The sequence below is a fragment of the Salmo salar genome, chromosome ssa20, assembly GCF_905237065.1.
Source record: "Salmo salar chromosome ssa20, Ssal_v3.1, whole genome shotgun sequence".
Taxonomy (NCBI): domain Eukaryota; kingdom Metazoa; phylum Chordata; class Actinopteri; order Salmoniformes; family Salmonidae; genus Salmo; species Salmo salar.
The window spans coordinates 81,543,828-81,565,320 of NC_059461.1; the positions used below are offsets into that span (position 1 = coordinate 81,543,828).

Below are 21,493 nucleotides of genomic sequence, written 5' to 3' on the forward strand. Positions count from 1 at the left end.
GTTACAGTCCAGACGGGAGCCACATTACACCAGTTACAGTCCAGACGGGAGCTACATTACACCAGTTACAGTCCAGACGGGATCCACATTAGACCAGTTACAGTCCAGACGGGAGTAACATTACACCAGTTACAGTCCAGACGGGAGCCACATTACACCAGTTGCAGTCCAGACGGGAGCCACATTACACCAGTTACAGTCCAGACGGGAGCTACATTACACCAGTAACAGTCCAGACGGGAGCTACATTACACCAGTTACAGTCCAGACGGGAGTAACATTACACCAGTTACAGTCCAGACGGGAGCCACATTACACCAGTTACAGTCCAGACGGGAGTAACATTACACCAGTTACAGTCCAGACGGGAGCCACATTACACCAGTTACAGTCCCAACTGGAGCCACATTACACCAGTTAAAGTCCAGACGGGAGCTACATTACACCAGTTACAGTCCAGACGGGAGTTACATTACACCAGTTACAGTCCTGGCCGGGAGCCACATTACACGAGTAACAGTCCAGATGGGAGCCACATTACACCAGTTACAGTCCAGACGGGATTAACATTACACCAGTTACAGTCCAGACGGGAGCCACATTACACCAGTTACAGTCCAGACGGGAGCCACATTACACCAGTTACAGTCCAGACGGGAGTAACATTACACCAGTTACAGTCCCGACGGGAGCCACATTACACCAGTTACAGTCCAGACGGGAGCCACATTACACCAGTTACAGTCCAGACGGGAGCCACATTACACCAGTTACAGTCCAGACGGGAGCCACATTACACCAGTTACAGTCCAGACGGGAGCTACATTACACCAGTTACAGTCCAGACGGGAGCCACATTAGACCAGTTACAGTCCAGACAGGAGTAACATTACACCAGTTAAAGTCCAGACGGGAGCCACATTACACCAGTTGCAGTCCAGACGGTAGCCACATTACACCAGTTACAGTCCAGACGGGAGCTACATTACACCAGTAACAGTCCAGACGGGAGCTACATTACACCAGTTACAGTCCAGACGGGAGTAACATTACACCAGTTACAGTTCAGACGGGAGTAACATAACACCAGTTAAAGTCCAGACGGGAGCCACATTACACCAGTTGCAGTCCAGACGGGAGCCACATTACACCAGTTACAGTCCAGACGGGAGCTACATTACACCAGTAACAGTCCAGACGGGAGCTACATTACACCAGTTACAGTCCAGACGGGAGTAACATTACACCAGTTACAGTCCAGACGGGAGCCACATTACACCAGTTACAGTCCAGACGGGAGTAACATTACACCAGTTACAGTCCAGGCCGGGAGCCACATTACACCAGTTACAGTCCCAACTGGAGCCACATTACACCAGTTAAAGTCCAGACGGGAGCTACATTACACCAGTTACAGTCCAGACGGGAGTTACATTACACCAGTTACAGTCCTGACGGGAGCCACATTACACGAGTAACAGTCCAGATGGGAGCCACATTACACCAGTTACAATCCAGACGGGATTAACATTACACCAGTTACAGTCCAGACGGGAGCCACATTACACCAGTTACAGTCCTGACGGGAGCCACATTACACCAGTTACAGTCCAGAAGGGAGTAACATTACACCAGTTACAGTCCCGGCGGGGAGCCACATTACACCAGTTACAGTCCAGACGGGAGCCACATTACACCAGTTACAGTCCAGACGGGAGCCACATTACACCAGTTACAGTCCAGACGGGAGCCACATTACACCAGTTACAGTCCAGACGGGAGCTACATTACACCAGTTACAGTCCAGACGGGAGCCACATTAGACCAGTTACAGTCCAGACAGGAGTAACATTACACCAGTTACAGTCCTGACGGGAGCCACATTACACCAGTTACAGTCCAGACGGGAGTAACATTACACCAGTTACAGTCCAGACGGGAGTAACATAACACCAGTTAAAGTCCAGACGGGAGCCACATTACACCAGTTGCAGTCCAGACGGTAGCCACATTACACCAGTTACAGTCCAGACGGGAGCTACATTACACCAGTTACAGTCCAGACGGGAGCTACATTACACCAGTTACAGTCCAGACGGGAGTAACATTACACCAGTTACAGTCCAGACGGGAGCCACATTACACCAGTTACAGTCCAGACGGGAGTAACATTACACCAGTTACAGTCCAGACGGGAGCCACATTACACCAGTTACAGTCCAAACTGGAGCCACATTACACCAGTTATAGTCCAGACGGGAGCTACATTACACCAGTTACAGTCCAGACGGGAGTTACATTACACCAGTTACAGTCCTGACGGGAGCCACATTACACCAGTTACAGTCCAGACGGGAGCCACATTACACCAGTTACAGTCCCAACTGGAGCCACATTACACCAGTTAAAGTCCAGACGGGAGCTACATTACACCAGTTACAGTCCAGACGGGAGTTACATTACACCAGTTACAGTCCTGACGGGAGCCACATTACACGAGTAACAGTCCAGATGGGAGCCACATTACACCAGTTACAGTCCAGACGGGATTAACATTACACCAGTTACAGTCCAGACGGGAGCCACATTACACCAGTTACAGTCCTGACGGGAGCCACATTACACCAGTTACAGTCCAGACGGGAGTAACATTACACCAGTTACAGTCCCGACGGGAGCCACATTACACCAGTTACAGTCCAGACGGGAGCCACATTACACCAGTTACAGTCCAGACGGGAGCCACATTAGACCAGTTACAGTCCAGACGGGAGTAACATTACACCAGTTACAGTCCTGACGGGAGCCACATTACACCAGTTACAGTCCAGACGGAAGTAACATTACACCAGTTACAGTCCAGACGGGAGTAACATAACACCAGTTAAAGTCCAGACGGGAGCCACATTACACCAGTTGCAGTCCAGACGGTAGCCACATTACACCAGTTACAGTCCAGACGGGAGCTACATTACACCAGTAACAGTCCAGACGGGAGCCACATTACACCAGTTACAGTCCAGACGGGAGTCACATTACACCAGTTACAGTCCAGACGGGAGCCACATTACACCAGTTACAGTCCAGACGGGAGTAACATTACACCAGTTACAGTCCAGACGGGAGCCACATTACACCAGTTACAGTCCCAACTGGAGCCACATTACACCAGTTAAAGTCCAGACGGGAGCTACATTACACCAGTTACAGTCCAGACGGGAGTTACATTACACCAGTTACAGTCCTGACGGGAGCCACATTACACGAGTAACAGTCCAGATGGGAGCCACATTACACCAGTTTCAGTCCAGACGGAGTAACATTACACCAGTTACAGTCCAGACGGGAGCCACATTACACCAGTTACAGTCCAGACGGGAGTAACATTACACCAGTTACAGTCCTGACGGGAGCAACATTACACCAGTTACAGTCCAGACGGGAGCCACATTACACCAGTTACAGTCCAGACGGGAGTAACAATACACCAGTTACAGTCCTGACGGGAGTCACATTAGACCAATTACAGTCCAGACGGGAGTAACATTACACCAGTTACAGTCCCGACGGGAGCCACATTACACCAGTTACAGTCCAGACGGGAGCCACATTACACCAGTTACAGTCCAGACGGGAGCCACATTACACCAGTTACAGTCCAGACGGGAGTAACATTACACCAGTTACAGTCCTGACGGGAGTAACATTACACCAGTTACAGTCCGACGGGAGCCACATTACACCAGTTACAGTCCAGACGGGAGCTACATTACACCAGTTACAGTCCAGACGGGAGCCACATTACACCAGTTACAGTCCAGACGGGAGTAACAATACACCAGTTACAGTCCTGACGGGAGTCACATTAGACCAATTACAGTCCAGACGGGAGTAACATTACACCAGTTACAGTCCCGCCGGGAGCCACATTACACCAGTTACAGTCCAGACGGGAGTAACATTACACCAGTTACAGTCCCGACGGGAGCCGCATTACACCAGTTACAGTCCAGACGGGAGTAACATTACACCAGTTACAGTCCAGACGGGAGTAACATTACACCAGTTACAGTCCAGACGGGAGTAACATTACACCAGTTACAGTCCTGACGGGAGTAACATTACACCAGTTACAGTCCCGACGGGTGCCACATTACACCAGTTACAGTCCAGACGGGAGCTACATTACACCAGTTACAGTCCAGACGGGAGCCACATTACACCAGTTACAGTCCAGACGGGAGTAACAATACACCAGTTACAGTCCTGACGGGAGTCACATTAGACCAATTACAGTCCAGACGGGAGTAACATTACACCAGTTACAGTCCCGCCGGGAGCCACATTACACCAGTTACAGTCCAGACGGGAGTAACATTACACCAGTTACAGTCCAGACGGGAGCCGCATTACACCAGTTACAGTCCAGACGGGAGTAACATTACACCAGTTACAGTCCAGACGGGAGTAACATTACACCAGTTACAGTCCAGACGGGAGCCACATTACACCAGTTACAGTCCAGACGGGAGTCACATTACACCAGTTACAGTCCAGACGGGAGTAACATTACACCAGTTACAGTCCTGACGGGAGCCACATTACACCAGTTACAGTCCAGACGGGAGCCACATTACACCAGTTACAGTCCAGACGGGAGTAACATTACACCAGTTACAGTCCAGACGGGAGCCACATTACACCAGTTACAGTCCAGACGGGAGTAACATTACACCAGTTACAGTCCAGACGGGAGCCACATTACACCAGTTACAGTCCAGACGGGAGCTACATTACACCAGTTACAGTCCAGACGGGAGCCACATTACACCAGTTACAGTCCAGACGGGAGTAACATTACACCAGTTACAGTCCAGACGGGAGCCACATTACACCAGTTACAGTCCAGACGGGAGCCACATTACACCAGTTACAGTCCAGACGGGAGCCACATTACACCAGTTACAGTCCAGACGGGAGCCACATTACACCAGTTACAGTCCTAACGGGAGCCACATTACACCAGTTACAGTCCAGACGGGAGCCACATTACACCAGTTACAGTCCTGACGGGGAGCTACATTACACCAGTTACAGTCCAGACGGGAGCCACATTACACCAGTTACAGTCCAGACGGGAGTAACATTACACCAGTTACAGTCCAGACGGGAGCCACATTACACCAGTTACAGTCCCAACGGGAGCCACATTACACCAGTTACAGTCCAGACGGGAGCCACATTAGACCAGTTACAGTCCAGACGGGAGCCACATTACACCAGTTACAGTCCAGACGGGAGTAACATTACACCAGTTACAGTCCAGACGGGAGCCACATTACACCAGTTACAGTCCAGACGGGAGTAACATTACACCAGTTACAGTCCAGACGGGAGTAACATTACACCAGTTACAGTCCAGACGGGAGCCACATTACACCAGTTACAGTCCAGACGGGAGCTACATTACACCAGTTACAGTCCAGACGGGAGCCACATTAGACCAGTTACAGTCCAGACGGGAGTAACATTACACCAGTTACAGTCCAGACGGGAGCTACATTACACCAGTAACAGTCCAGACGGGAGCTACATTACACCAGTTACAGTCCAGACGGGAGTAACATTACACCAGTTACAGTCCAGACGGGAGTAACATTACACCAGTTACAGTCCAGACGGGAGTAACATTACACCAGTTACAGTCCAGACGGGAGCCACATTACACCAGTTACAGTCCCAACGGGAGCCACATTACACCAGTTACAGTCCAGACGGGAGCCACATTAGACCAGTTACAGTCCAGACGGGAGCCACATTACACCAGTTACAGTCCAGACGGGAGTAACATTACACCAGTTACAGTCCAGACGGGAGCCACATTACACCAGTTACAGTCCAGACGGGAGCTACATTACACCAGTTACAGTCCAGACGGGAGTAACATTACACCAGTTACAGTCCTGACGGGAGCCACATTACACCAGTTACAGTCCAGACGGGAGTAACATTACACCAGTTACAGTCCAGACGGGAGTAACATAACACCAGTTACAGTCCAGACGGGAGCCACATTACACCAGTTACAGTCCAGACGGGAGCCACATTACACCAGTTACAGTCCAGACGGGATCCACATTAGACCAGTTACAGTCCAGACGGGAGTAACATTACACCAGTTACAGTCCTGACGGGAGCCACATTACACCAGTTACAGTCCAGACGGGAGTAACATTACACCAGTTACAGTTCAGACGGGAGTAACATAACACCAGTTACAGTCCAGACGGGAGCCACATTACACCAGTTGCAGTCCAGACGGGAGCCACATTACACCAGTTACAGTCCAGACGGGAGCCACATTACACCAGTAACAGTCCAGACGGGAGCTACATTACACCAGTTACAGTCCAGACGGGAGTAACATTACACCAGTTACAGTCCAGACGGGAGCCACATTACACCAGTTACAGTCCAGACGGGAGTAACATTACACCAGTTACAGTCCAGACGGGAGCCACATTACACCAGTTACAGTCCCAACGGGAGCCACATTACACCAGTTAAAGTCCAGACGGGAGCTACATTACACCAGTTACAGTCCAGACGGGAGTTACATTACACCAGTTACAGTCCTGACGGGAGCCACATTACACGAGTAACAGTCCAGACGGGAGCCACATTACACCAGTTACAGTCCAGACGGGAGTAACATTACACCAGTTACAGTCCAGACGGGAGCTACATTACACCAGTAACAGTCCAGACGGGAGCTACATTACACCAGTTACAGTCCAGACGGGAGTAACATTACACCAGTTACAGTCCAGACGGGAGCCACATTACACCAGTTACAGTCCAGACGGGAGTAACATTACACCAGTTACAGTCCAGACGGGAGCCACATTACACCAGTTACAGTCCCAACGGGAGCCACATTACACCAGTTAAAGTCCAGACGGGAGCTACATTACACCAGTTACAGTCCAGACGGGAGTTACATTACACCAGTTACAGTCCTGACGGGAGCCACATTACACGAGTAACAGTCCAGATGGGAGCCACATTACACCAGTTACAGTCCAGACGGGATTAACATTACACCAGTTACAGTCCAGACGGGAGCCACATTACACCAGTTACAGTCCTGACGGGAGCCACATTACACCAGTTACAGTCCAGACGGGAGTAACATTACACCAGTTACAGTCCCGACGGGAGCCACATTACACCAGTTACAGTCCAGACGGGAGCCACATTACACCAGTTACAGTCCAGACGGGAGCCACATTACACCAGTTACAGTCCAGACGGGAGCCACATTACACCAGTTACAGTCCAGACGGGAGCTACATTACACCAGTTACAGTCCAGACGGGAGCCACATTAGACCGGTTACAGTCCAGACAGGAGTAACATTACACCAGTTACAGTCCTGACGGGAGCCACATTACACCATTTACAGTCCAGACGGGAGTAACATTACACCAGTTACAGTCCAGACGGGAGTAACATAACACCAGTTAAAGTCCAGACGGGAGCCACATTACACCAGTTGCAGTCCAGACGGGAGCCACATTACACCAGTTACAGTCCAGACGGGAGCTACATTACACCAGTAACAGTCCAGACGGGAGCTACATTACAACAGTTACAGTCCAGACGGGAGTAACATTACACCAGTTACAGTCCAGACGGGAGTAACATTACACCAGTTACAGTCCAGACGGGAGCCACATTACACCAGTTACAGTCCAGACGGGAGTAACATTACACCAGTTACAGTCCAGACGGGAGCCACATTACACCAGTTACAGTCCCAACTGGAGCCACATTACACCAGTTAAAGTCCAGACGGGAGCTACATTACACCAGTTACAGTCCAGACGGGAGCTACATTACACCAGTTACAGTCCAGACGGGAGTAACATTACACCAGTTACAGTCCAGACGAGAGCCACATTACACCAGTTACAGTCCAGACGGGAGTAACATTACACCAGTTACAGTCCAGACGGGAGCCACATTACACCAGTTACAGTCCCAACTGGAGCCACATTACACCAGTTAAAGTCCAGACGGGAGCTACATTACACCAGTTACAGTCCAGACGGGAGTTACATTACACCAGTTACAGTCCTGACGGGAGCCACATTACACGAGTAACAGTCCAGACGGGAGCCACATTACACCAGTTACAGTCCAGACGGGATTAACATTACACCAGTTACAGTCCAGACGGGAGGCACATTACACCAGTTACAGTCCTGACGGGAGCCACATTACACCAGTTACAGTCCAGACGGGAGTAACATTACACCAGTTACAGTCCCGACGGGAGCCACATTACACCAGTTACAGTCCAGACGGGAGCCACATTACACCAGTTACAGTCCAGACGGGAGCCACATTACACCAGTTACAGTCCAGACGGGAGCCACATTACACCAGTTACAGTCCAGACGGGAGCTACATTACACCAGTTACAGTCCAGACGGGAGCCACATTAGACCAGCTACAGTCCAGACAGGAGTAACATTACACCAGTTACAGTCCTGACGGGAGCCACATTACACCAGTTACAGTCCAGACGGGAGTAACATTACACCAGTTACAGTCCAGACGGGAGTAACATAACACCAGTTAAAGTCCAGACGGGAGCCACATTACACCAGTTGCAGTCCAGACGGTAGCCACATTACACCAGTTACAGTCCAGACGGGAGCTACATTACACCAGTAACAGTCCAGACGGGAGCTACATTACACCAGTTACAGTCCAGACGGGAGTCACATTACACCAGTTACAGTCCAGACGGGAGTCACATTACACCAGTTACAGTCCAGACGGGAGTAACATTACACCAGTTACAGTCCAGACGGCAGCCACATTACACCAGTTACAGTCCCAACTGGAGCCACATTACACCAGTTAAAGTCCAGACGGGAGCTACATTACACCAGTTACAGTCCAGACGGGAGTTACATTACACCAGTTACAGTCCTGACGGGAGCCACATTACACGAGTAACAGTCCAGATGGGAGCCACATTACACCAGTTACAGTCCAGACGGGAGCCACATTACACCAGTTACAGTCCCAACTGGAGCCACATTACACCAGTTAAAGTCCAGACGGGAGCTACATTACACCAGTTACAGTCCAGACGGGAGTTACATTACACCAGTTACAGTCCTGACGGGAGCCACATTACACGAGTAACAGTCCAGATGGGAGCCACATTACACCAGTTACAGTCCAGACGGGATTAACATTACACCAGTTACAGTCCAGACGGGAGCCACATTACACCAGTTACAGTCCTGACGGGAGCCACATTACACCAGTTACAGTCCAGACGGGAGTAACATTACACCAGTTACAGTCCCGACGGGAGCCACATTACACCAGTTACAGTCCAGACGGGAGCCACATTACACCAGTTACAGTCCAGACGGGAGCCACATTACACCAGTTACAGTCCAGACGGGAGCCACATTACACCAGTTACAGTCCAGACGGGAGCTACATTACACCAGTTACAGTCCAGACGGGAGCCACATTACACCAGTTACAGTCCAGACGGGAGTAACATTACACCAGTTACAGTCCAGACGGGAGCCACATTACACCAGTTACAGTCCAGACGGGAGTAACATTACACCAGTTACAGTCCAGACGGGAGTAACATTACACCAGTTAAAGTCCAGACGGGAGCCACATTACACCAGTTGCAGTCCAGACGGGAGCCACATTACACCAGTTACAGTCCAGACGGGAGCTACATTACACCAGTAACAGTCCAGACGGGAGCTACATTACACCAGTTACAGTCCAGACGGGAGTAACATTACACCAGTTACAGTCCAGACGGGAGCCACATTACACCAGTTACAGTCCAGACGGGAGTAACATTACACCAGTTACAGTCCAGACGGGAGCCACATTACACCAGTTACAGTCCAGACGGGAGTTACATTACACCAGTTACAGTCCTGACGGGAGCCACATTACACGAGTAACAGTCCAGATGGGAGCCACATTACACCAGTTACAGTCCAGACGGGAGTAACATTACACCAGTTACAGTCCAGACGGGAGCCACATTACACCAGTTACAGTCCAGACGGGAGTAACATTACACCAGTTACAGTCCTGACGGGAGTAACATTACACCAGTTACAGTCCAGACGGGAGCCACATTACACCAGTTACAGTCCAGACGGGAGTAACAATACACCAGTTACAGTCCTGACGGGAGTCACATTAGACCAATTACAGTCCAGACGGGAGTAACATTACACCAGTTACAGTCCCGACGGGAGCCACATTACACCAGTTACAGTCCAGACGGGAGCCACATTACACCAGTTACAGTCCAGACGGGAGCCACATTACACCAGTTACAGTCCAGACGGAAGTAACATTACACCAGTTACAGTCCTGACGGGAGTAACATTACACCAGTTACAGTCCCGACGGGAGCCACATTACACCAGTTACAGTCCAGACGGGAGCTACATTACACCAGTTACAGTCCAGACGGGAGCCACATTACACCAGTTACAGTCCAGACGGGAGTAACAATACACCAGTTACAGTCCTGACGGGAGTCACATTAGACCAATTACAGTCCAGACGGGAGTAACATTACACCAGTTACAGTCCCGCCGGGAGCCACATTACACCAGTTACAGTCCAGACGGGAGTAACATTACACCAGTTACAGTCCAGACGGGAGCCACATTACACCAGTTACAGTCCAGACGGGAGTAACATTACACCAGTTACAGTCCAGACGGGAGTAACATTACACCAGTTACAGTCCAGACGGGAGCTACATTACACCAGTTACAGTCCAGACGGGAGCCACATTACACCAGTTACAGTCCAGACGGGAGTAACATTACACCAGTTACAGTCCAGACGGGAGTAACATAACACCAGTTAAAGTCCAGATGGGAGCCACATTACACCAGTTACAGTCCAGACCGGGAGCCACATTACACCAGTTACAGTCCAGACGGGAGCTACATTACACCAGTTACAGTCCAGACGGGAGTAACATTACACCAGTTACAGTCCAGACGGGAGCCACATTACACCAGTTACAGTCCAGACGGGAGTAACATTACACCAGTTACAGTCCAGACGGGAGTTACATAACACCAGTTACAGTCCAGACGGGAGCCACATTACACCAGTTACAGTCCAGACGGGAGTAACATTACACCAGTTACAGTCCAGACGGGAGCCACATTACACCAGTTACAGTCCAGACGGGAGTAACATTACACCAGTTACAGTCCAGACGGGAGTAACATAACACCAGTTACAGTCCAGACGGGAGCCACATTACACCAGTTACAGTCCAGACGGGAGCTACATTACACCAGTTACAGTCCAGACGGGAGCCACATTAGACCAGTTACAGTCCAGACGGGAGTAACATTACACCAGTTACAGTCCTGACGGGAGCCACATTACACCAGTTACAGTCCAGACGGGAGTAACATTACACCAGTTACAGTCCAGACGGGAGTAACATAACACCAGTTACAGTCCAGACGGGAGCCACATTACACCAGTTACAGTCCAGACGGGAGCCACATTACACCAGTTACAGTCCAGACGGGAGCTACATTACACCAGTTACAGTCCAGACGGGAGTAACATTACACCAGTTACAGTCCAGACGGGAGTAACATTACACCAGTTACAGTCCAGACGGGAGTAACATTACACCAGTTACAGTCCAGACGGGAGCCACATTACACCAGTTACAGTCCAGACGGGAGCCACATTACACCAGTTACAGTCCAGACGGGAGCAACATTACACCAGTTACAGTCCAGACGGGAGCCACATTACACCAGTTACAGTCCAGACGGGGAGTAACATTACACCAGTTACAGTCCAGACGGGAGCCACATTACACCAGTTACAGTCCAGACGGGAGCAACATTACACCAGTTACAGTCCAGACGGGAGTAACATTACACCAGTTACAGTCCAGACGGGAGCCACATTACACCAGTTACAGTCCAGACGGGAGTAACATTACACCAGTTACAGTCCAGACGGGAGCCACATTACACCAGTTACAGTCCAGACGGGAGCCACATTACACCAGTTACAGTCCAGACGGGAGCTACATTACACCAGTTACAGTCCAGACGGGAGCCACATTACACCAGTTACAGTCCAGACGGGAGTAACATTACACCAGTTACAGTCCAGACGGGAGCCACATTACACCAGTTACAGTCCAGACGGGAGTAACATTACACCAGTTACAGTCCAGACGGGAGTAACATTACACCAGTTACAGTCCAGACGGGAGCCACATTACACCAGTTACAGTCCAGACGGGAGCCACATTACACCAGTTACAGTCCAGACGGGAGTAACATTACACCAGTTACAGTCCAGACGGGAGTAACATTACACCAGTTACAGTCCAGACGGGAGCCACATTACACCAGTTACAGTCCAGACGGGAGTAACATTACACCAGTTACAGTCCAGACGGGAGCCACATTACACCAGTTACAGTCCAGACGGGAGCCACATTACACCAGTTACAGTCCAGACGGGAGTAACATTACACCAGTTACAGTCCAGACGGGAGCAACATTACACCAGTTACAGTCCAGACGGGAGTAACATTACACCAGTTACAGTCCAGACGGGAGCCACATTACACCAGTTACAGTCCAGACGGGAGCCACATTACACCAGTTACAGTCCAGACGGGAGTAACATTACACCAGTTACAGTCCAGACGGGAGCCACATTACACCAGTTACAGTCCAGACGGGAGTAACATTACACCAGTTACAGTCCAGACGGGAGTAACATTACACCAGTTACAGTCCAGACGGGAGCCACATTACACCAGTTACAGTCCAGACGGGAGCAACATTACACCAGTTACAGTCCAGACGGGAGCCACATTACACCAGTTACAGTCCAGACGGGAGTAACATTACACCAGTTACAGTCCAGACGGGAGCCACATTACACCAGTTACAGTCCAGACGGGAGTAACATTACACCAGTTACAGTCCAGACGGGAGCAACATTACACCAGTTACAGTCCAGACGGGAGCAACATTACACCAGTTACAGTCCAGACGGGAGCCACATTACACCAGTTACAGTCCAGACGGGAGTAACATTACACCAGTTACAGTCCAGACGGGAGTAACATTACACCAGTTACAGTCCAGACGGGAGTAACATTACACCAGTTACAGTCCAGACGGGAGTAACATAACACCAGTTAAAGTCCAGACGGGAGCCACATTACACCAGTTACAGTCCAGACGGGAGCCACATTACACCAGTTACAGTCCAGACGGGAGCCACATTACACCAGTTACAGTCCAGACGGGAGTAACATTACACCAGTTACAGTCCTGACGGGAGCCACATTACACCAGTTACAGTCCAGACGGGAGTAACATTACACCAGTTACAGTCCAGACGGGAGTAACATTACACCAGTTACAGTCCAGACGGGAGCCACATTACACCAGTTACAGTCCAGACGGGAGCAACATTACACCAGTTACAGTCCAGACGGGAGCCACATTAGACCAGTTACAGTCCAGACGGGAGTAACATTACACCAGTTACAGTCCAGACGGGAGTAACATAACACCAGTTACAGTCCAGACGGGAGCCACATTACACCAGTTACAGTCCAGACGGGAGCTACATTACACCAGTTACAGTCCAGACGGGAGCCACATTAGACCAGTTACAGTCCAGACGGGAGTAACATTACACCAGTTACAGTCCTGACGGGAGCCACATTACACCAGTTACAGTCCAGACGGGAGTAACATTACACCAGTTACAGTCCAGACGGGAGTAACATAACACCAGTTAAAGTCCAGACGGGAGCCACATTACACCAGTTGCAGTCCAGACGGGAGCCACATTACACCAGTTACAGTCCAGACGGGAGCTACATTACACCAGTAACAGTCCAGACGGGAGCTACATTACACCAGTTACAGTCCAGACGGGAGTAACATTACACCAGTTACAGTCCAGACGGGAGTAACATTACACCAGTTACAGTCCAGACGGGAGTAACATTACACCAGTTACAGTCCAGACGGGAGCCACATTACACCAGTTACAGTCCCAACGGGAGCCACATTACACCAGTTACAGTCCAGACGGGAGCAACATTAGACCAGTTACAGTCCAGACGGGAGCCACATTACACCAGTTACAGTCCAGACGGGAGTAACATTACACCAGTTACAGTCCAGACGGGAGCCACATTACACCAGTTACAGTCCAGACGGGAGCTACATTACACCAGTTACAGTCCAGACGGGAGTAACATTACACCAGTTACAGTCCAGACGGGAGCCACATTACACCAGTTACAGTCCAGACGGGAGTAACATTACACCAGTTACAGTCCAGACGGGAGTAACATAACACCAGTTACAGTCCAGACGGGAGCCACATTACACCAGTTACAGTCCAGACGGGAGCCACATTACACCAGTTACAGTCCAGACGGGAGCCACATTACACCAGTTATAGTCCAGACGGGAGTAACATTACACCAGTTACAGTCCAGACGGGAGCCACATTACACCAGTTACAGTCCAGACGGGAGTAACATTACACCAGTTACAGTCCAGACGGGAGTAACATTACACCAGTTACAGTCCAGACGGGAGTAACATTACACCAGTTACAGTCCAGACGGGAGCCACATTACACCAGTTACAGTCCAGACGGGAGTAACATTACACCAGTTACAGTCCAGACGGGAGTAACATTACACCAGTTACAGTCCAGACGGGAGTAACATTACACCAGTTACAGTCCAGACGGGAGCCACATTACACCAGTTACAGTCCAGACGGGAGTAACATTACACCAGTTACAGTCCAGACGGGAGCCACATTACACCAGTTACAGTCCAGACGGGAGTAACATTACACCAGTTACAGTCCAGACGGGAGTAACATAACACCAGTTAAAGTCCAGACGGGAGCCACATTACACCAGTTACAGTCCAGACGGGAGTAACATTACACCAGTTACAGTCCAGACGGGAGCCACATTACACCAGTTACAGTCCAGACGGGAGTAACATTACACCAGTTACAGTCCAGACGGGAGCCACATTACACCAGTTACAGTCCAGACGGGAGTAACATTACACCAGTTACAGTCCAGACGGGAGTAACATAACACCAGTTACAGTCCAGACGGGAGCCACATTACACCAGTTACAGTCCAGACGGGAGCTACATTACACCAGTTACAGTCCAGACGGGAGCCACATTAGACCAGTTACAGTCCAGACGGGAGTAACATTACACCAGTTACAGTCCAGACGGGAGTAACATAACACCAGTTACAGTCCAGACGGGAGCCACATTACACCAGTTACAGTCCAGACGGGAGCTACATTACACCAGTTACAGTCCAGACGGGAGCCACATTAGACCAGTTACAGTCCAGACGGGAGTAACATTACACCAGTTACAGTCCAGACGGGAGCCACATTACACCAGTTACAGTCCAGACGGGAGTAACATTACACCAGTTACAGTCCAGACGGGAGTAACATAACACCAGTTAAAGTCCAGACGGGAGCCACATTACACCAGTTGCAGTCCAGACGGGAGCCACATTACACCAGTTACAGTCCAGACGGGAGCTACATTACACCAGTAACAGTCCAGACGGGAGCTACATTACACCAGTTACAGTCCAGACGGGAGTAACATTACACCAGTTACAGTCCAGACGGGAGTAACATTACACCAGTTACAGTCCAGACGGGAGTAACATTACACCAGTTACAGTCCAGACGGGAGCAACATTACACCAGTTACAGTCCCAACGGGAGCCACATTACACCAGTTACAGTCCAGACGGGAGCCACATTACACCAGTTACAGTCCAGACGGGAGCCACATTACACCAGTTACAGTCCAGACGGGAGTAACATTACACCAGTTACAGTCCAGACGGGAGCCACATTACACCAGTTACAGTCCAGACGGGAGCTACATTACACCAGTTACAGTCCAGACGGGAGTAACATTACACCAGTTACAGTCCTGACGGGAGCCACATTACACCAGTTACAGTCCAGACGGGAGTAACATTACACCAGTTACAGTCCAGACGGGAGTAACATAACACCAGTTACAGTCCAGACGGGAGCCACATTACACCAGTTACAGTCCAGACGGGAGCTACATTACACCAGTTACAGTCCAGACGGGAGCCACATTAGACCAGTTACAGTCCAGACGGGAGTAACATTACACCAGTTACAGTCCTGACGGGAGCCACATTACACCAGTTACAGTCCAGTCGGGAGTAACATTACACCAGTTACAGTCCAGACGGGAGTAACATAACACCAGTTAAAGTCCAGACGGGAGCCACATTACACCAGTTGCAGTCCAGACGGGAGCCACATTACACCAGTTACAGTCCAGACGGGAGCTACATTACACCAGTAACAGTCCAGACGGGAGCTACATTACACCAGTTACAGTCCAGACGGGAGTAACATTACACCAGTTACTGTCCAGACGGGAGTAACATTACACCAGTTACAGTCCAGACGGGAGTAACATTACACCAGTTACAGTCTAGACGGGAGCCACATTACACCAGTTACAGTCCCAACGGGAGCCACATTACACCAGTTACAGTCCAGACGGGAGCCACATTAGACCAGTTACAGTCCAGACGGGAGCCACATTACACCAGTTACAGTCCAGACGGGAGTAACATTACACCAGTTACAGTCCAGACGGGAGCCACATTACACCAGTTACAGTCCAGACGGGAGCTACATTACACCAGTTACAGTCCAGACGGGAGTAACATTACACCAGTTACAGTCCTGACGGGAGCCACATTACACCAGTTACAGTCCAGACGGGAGTAACATTACACCAGTTACAGTCCAGACGGGAGTAACATAACACCAGTTACAGTCCAGACTGGAGCCACATTACACCAGTTACAGTCCAGACGGGAGCTACATTACACCAGTTACAGTCCAGACGGGAGCCACATTAGACCAGTTACAGTCCAGACGGGAGTAACATTACACCAGTTACAGTCCCGACGGGAGCCCCATTACACCAGTTACAGTCCAGACGGGAGCTACATTACACCAGTTACAGTCCAGACGGGAGCCACATTACACCAGTTACAGTCCAGACGGGAGTAACAATACACCAGTTACAGTCCTGACGGGAGTCACATTAGACCAATTACAGTCTAGACGGGAGTAACATTACACCAGTTACAGTCCCGACGGGAGCCACATTACACCAGTTACAGTCCAGATGGGAGCCACATTACACCAGTTACAGTCCAGACGGGAGCCACATTACACCAGTTACAGTCGAGACGGGAGTAACATTACACCAGTTACAGTCCTGACGGGAGTAACATTACACCAGTTACAGTCCCGACGGGAGCCACATTACACCAGTTACAGTCCAGACGGGAGCTACATTACACCAGTTACAGTCCAGACGGGAGCTACATTACACCAGTTACAGTCCAGACGGGAGTAACATTACACCAGTTACAGTCCAGACGGGAGCCACATTACACCAGTTACAGTCCAGACGGGAGTAACATTACACCAGTTACAGTCCAGACGGGAGCCACATTACACCAGTTACAGTCCCAACGGGAGCCACATTACACAAGTTACAGTCCAGACGGGAGCTACATTACACCAGTTACAGTCCAGACGGGAGTTACATTACACCAGTTACAGTCCTGACGGGAGCCCCATTACACCAGTTACAGTCCAGACGGGAGCCACATTACACCAGTTACAGTCCTGATGGGAGCTACATTACACCAGTTACAGTCCAGACGGGAGCCACATTACACCAGTTACAGTCCAGACGGGAGCCACATTACACCAGTTACAGTCCAGACGGGAGTAACATTACACCAGTTACAGTCCTGACGGGAGTAACATTACACCAGTTACAGTCCCGACGGGAGCCCCATTACACCAGTTACAGTCCAGACGGGAGCTACATTACACCAGTTACAGTCCAGACGGGAGCCACATTACACCAGTTACAGTCCAGACGGGAGTAACAATACACCAGTTACAGTCCTGACGGGAGTCACATTAGACCAATTACAGTCTAGACGGGAGTAACATTACACCAGTTACAGTCCCGACGGGAGCCACATTACACCAGTTACAGTCCAGACGGGAGCCACATTACACCAGTTACAGTCCAGACGGGAGCCACATTACACCAGTTACAGTCCAGACGGGAGTAACATTACACCAGTTACAGTCCTGACGGGAGTAACATTACACCAGTTACAGTCCCGACGGGAGCCACATTACACCAGTTACAGTCCGGACGGGAGCTACATTACACCAGTTACAGTCCAGACGGGAGCCACATTACACCAGTTACAGTCCAGACGGGAGCTACATTACACCAGATACAGTCCAGACGGGAGCCACATTACACCAGTTACAGTCCAGACGGGAGTAACATTACACCAGTTACAGTCCAGACGGGAGCCACATTACACCAGTTACAGTCCAGACGGGAGTAACATTACACCAGTTACAGTCCAGATGGGAGCCACATTACACCAGTTACAGTCCAGACGGGAGTAACATTACACCAGTTACAGTCCAGACGGGAGCCACATTACACCAGTTACAGTCCAGACGGGAGCCACATTACACCAGTTACAGTCCAGACGGGAGCCACATTACACCAGTTACAGTCCAGACGGGAGTAACATTACACCAGTTACAGTCCCGACGGGAGCCACATTACACCAGTTACAGTCCAGACGGGAGCCACATTACACCAGTTACAGTCCAGACGGGAGCCACATTACACCAGTTACAGTCCAGACGGGAGCCACATTACACCAGTTACAGTCCAGACGGGAGTAACATTACACCAGTTACAGTCCAGACGGGAGTAACATTACACCAGTTACAGTCCAGACGGGAGCCACATTACACCAGTTACAGTCCTGACGGGAGCCACATTACACCAGTTACAGTCCAGACGGGAGTAACATTACACCAGTTACAGTCCAGACGGGAGTAACATAACACCAGTTACAGTCCAGACGGGAGCCACATTACACCAGTTACAGTCCAGACGGGAGCTACATTACACCAGTTACAGTCCAGACGGGAGCCACATTACACCAGTTACAGTCCAGACGGGAGTAACATTACACCAGTTACAGTCCAAACGGGAGTAACATTACACCAGTTACAGTCCCGCCGGGAGCCACATTACACCAGTTACAGTCCAGACGGGTGCCACATTACACCAGTTACAGTCCAGACGGGAGCCACATTACACCAGTTACAGTCCAGACGGGAGTAACATTACACCAGTTACAGTCCAGACGGGAGCCACATTACACCAGTTACAGTCCAGACGGGAGCCACATTACACCAGTTACAGTCCAGACGGGAGTAACATTACACCAGTTACAGTCCCGCCGGGAGCCACATTACACCAGTTACAGTCCAGACTGGAGCCACATTACACCAGTTACAGTCCTGACGGGAGCCACATTACACCAGTTACAGTCCAGACGGGAGCCACATTACACCAGTTACAGTCCCGACGGGAGTAACATTACACCAGTTACAGTCCAGACGGGAGTAACATTACACCAGTTACAGTCCAGACGGGAGTAACATTACACCAGTTTCAGTCCCGACGGGAGCCACATTACACCAGTTACAGTCCTGACGGGAGTAACATTACACCAATTACAGTCCCGATGGGAGCCACATTAGACCAGTTACAGTCCGGGAGCCACCCACGGCCACAGTCAAACTTACTGTCCTGATGGAATGACTCTTCTACAGCTGCTAAACATGAGCGCTTACTTCTCTCCTTTCCTTAAAAAGTTGCAGTAGAATACTCCAGTAAAGTGTGGTATCTGTGTTCCCAGCTGTGATGCGTTGGGCTCAGGTTTTAAACATTGGCGCTTGCTGGCTAGCAGCTGTATAATGATGAGCAGTCGAATGCATTACAGAACAATATCCACAGCTCTGCTAAAATACATTTGCAAAGAAAATTGCCCTCAATACAGAATAATTAGTACAATGGTGACCATGCCAGTGTCAAATTAAGAAGAGGAGAGGAGAGGGGATGAGCGGGAGAGGAGGAAGAGCGGGAGAGGAGGAAGGATAATTAGCTGCTTTCATGGAAATAGTACAGATTCAGTCAAAACATGATCAGTGTATACGTGTGTGTGTGTGTGTGTGTGTGTGTGTGTGTGTGTGTGTGTGTGTGTGTGTGTGTGTGTGTGTGTGTGTGTGTGATTGTCTCTCATCAGTAACTGAGAGAATAGCTAACATCCATTAGGCTGTAACAGGACAGCACGCTGAGAAGCATCAGACAATCACTTCTCTACTAAGTTCCATTTATACGGCGACTGACTGACACTCAAACACACATAATAATAACACAAAGTATCTAACAGTACTGCTGAAAGAACAATACCTATTTGCAGTCAACAAAAGCTGGCTCCTCTGATGGAGAAATGTGAAGTGCACAATTGAAAAACACCATTATATAAATGCCCCATATTTTTTTCTTTGTGTCTGTGTGTGTGTGTTTGTGTCTGTGTGTGTGCATTTGTGAGTGTGTGTGTGTGTTTCCAGGATGTGTGAATGAGTCAGTCTGTCGTGTTAACCTGTGTGAGGGCGTCTGATCCAGCTCAGCCAGGCTGATGAGATTCATTTAGAGGAGACTTCCAAGAACAAAGAGGCCAATCCATACACCTTAAATGGTGTGTGTGTGTGTGTGTGTGTGTGTGTGTGTGTGTGTGTGTGTGTGTGTGTGTGTCTTACCTGTGAGGTGGAAGGTGGGCCAGGAACCCAGGTCACAGGCTCGGCAGGTGTACTCATCAAACACAAACTCATTCTCCTTACAGGGAGTGCAGGTCCAGCAGCAGCTCACCTCTCCTTTACGGATCACCTGGAGAACACACACACCAGAAAAACACCCTCATCAGCTCAGAAAAAAAACACTAATCACAACACTGCAAAAATACTATCTTAGAGAGAATGCACCAATCAGATTAAAATATCAACAGAGATAATCTTGAAGGGTCAACCTTTCACCCCCTCCCTCCCTCCCTCCCTCCCTCCCCCTCTCTCCCTCCTTCCCTGATCCCTCCCTCCCCCCAAGCATACATAGGGTGTGTTTGTGTATGCAGGGATGTGTGTCACCTTTATCTGTCCCTTGTCACAGGGTTCGCTGCAGACTGATTTGATGATGGTGTCCTTGCTGGCCCAGATTTCATCATCATCGATCTTCAGCCCACTGTTATCCCAGCTCCCCACGTTAATATAGTCATAGTAGTCCTTCCCCATCTTCTTAAAGTTCATGATCTCATATCTGACACACACACACACACACACACACACACACACACACAC

General features: G+C 49.9%; 1 protein-coding gene across 2 annotated transcripts in view; it reads right to left on the reverse strand.

The window, feature by feature from the left end:
• Positions 1-21,493, reverse strand: part of LOC106581415 (metabotropic glutamate receptor 5) — a 216,895-nt gene that overhangs the window by 58,775 nt on the left and 136,627 nt on the right. For both annotated transcript variants that reach the window (XM_014163472.2, XM_045704000.1), the window contains exons 10-11: positions 21,284-21,452; positions 20,903-21,029 (exon numbers count right to left, since the gene is read on the reverse strand). In XM_014163472.2, the coding sequence (XP_014018947.2) occupies positions 20,903-21,029; positions 21,284-21,452 (296 nt within the window). The remainder of the gene's footprint in view (positions 1-20,902; positions 21,030-21,283; positions 21,453-21,493) is intronic.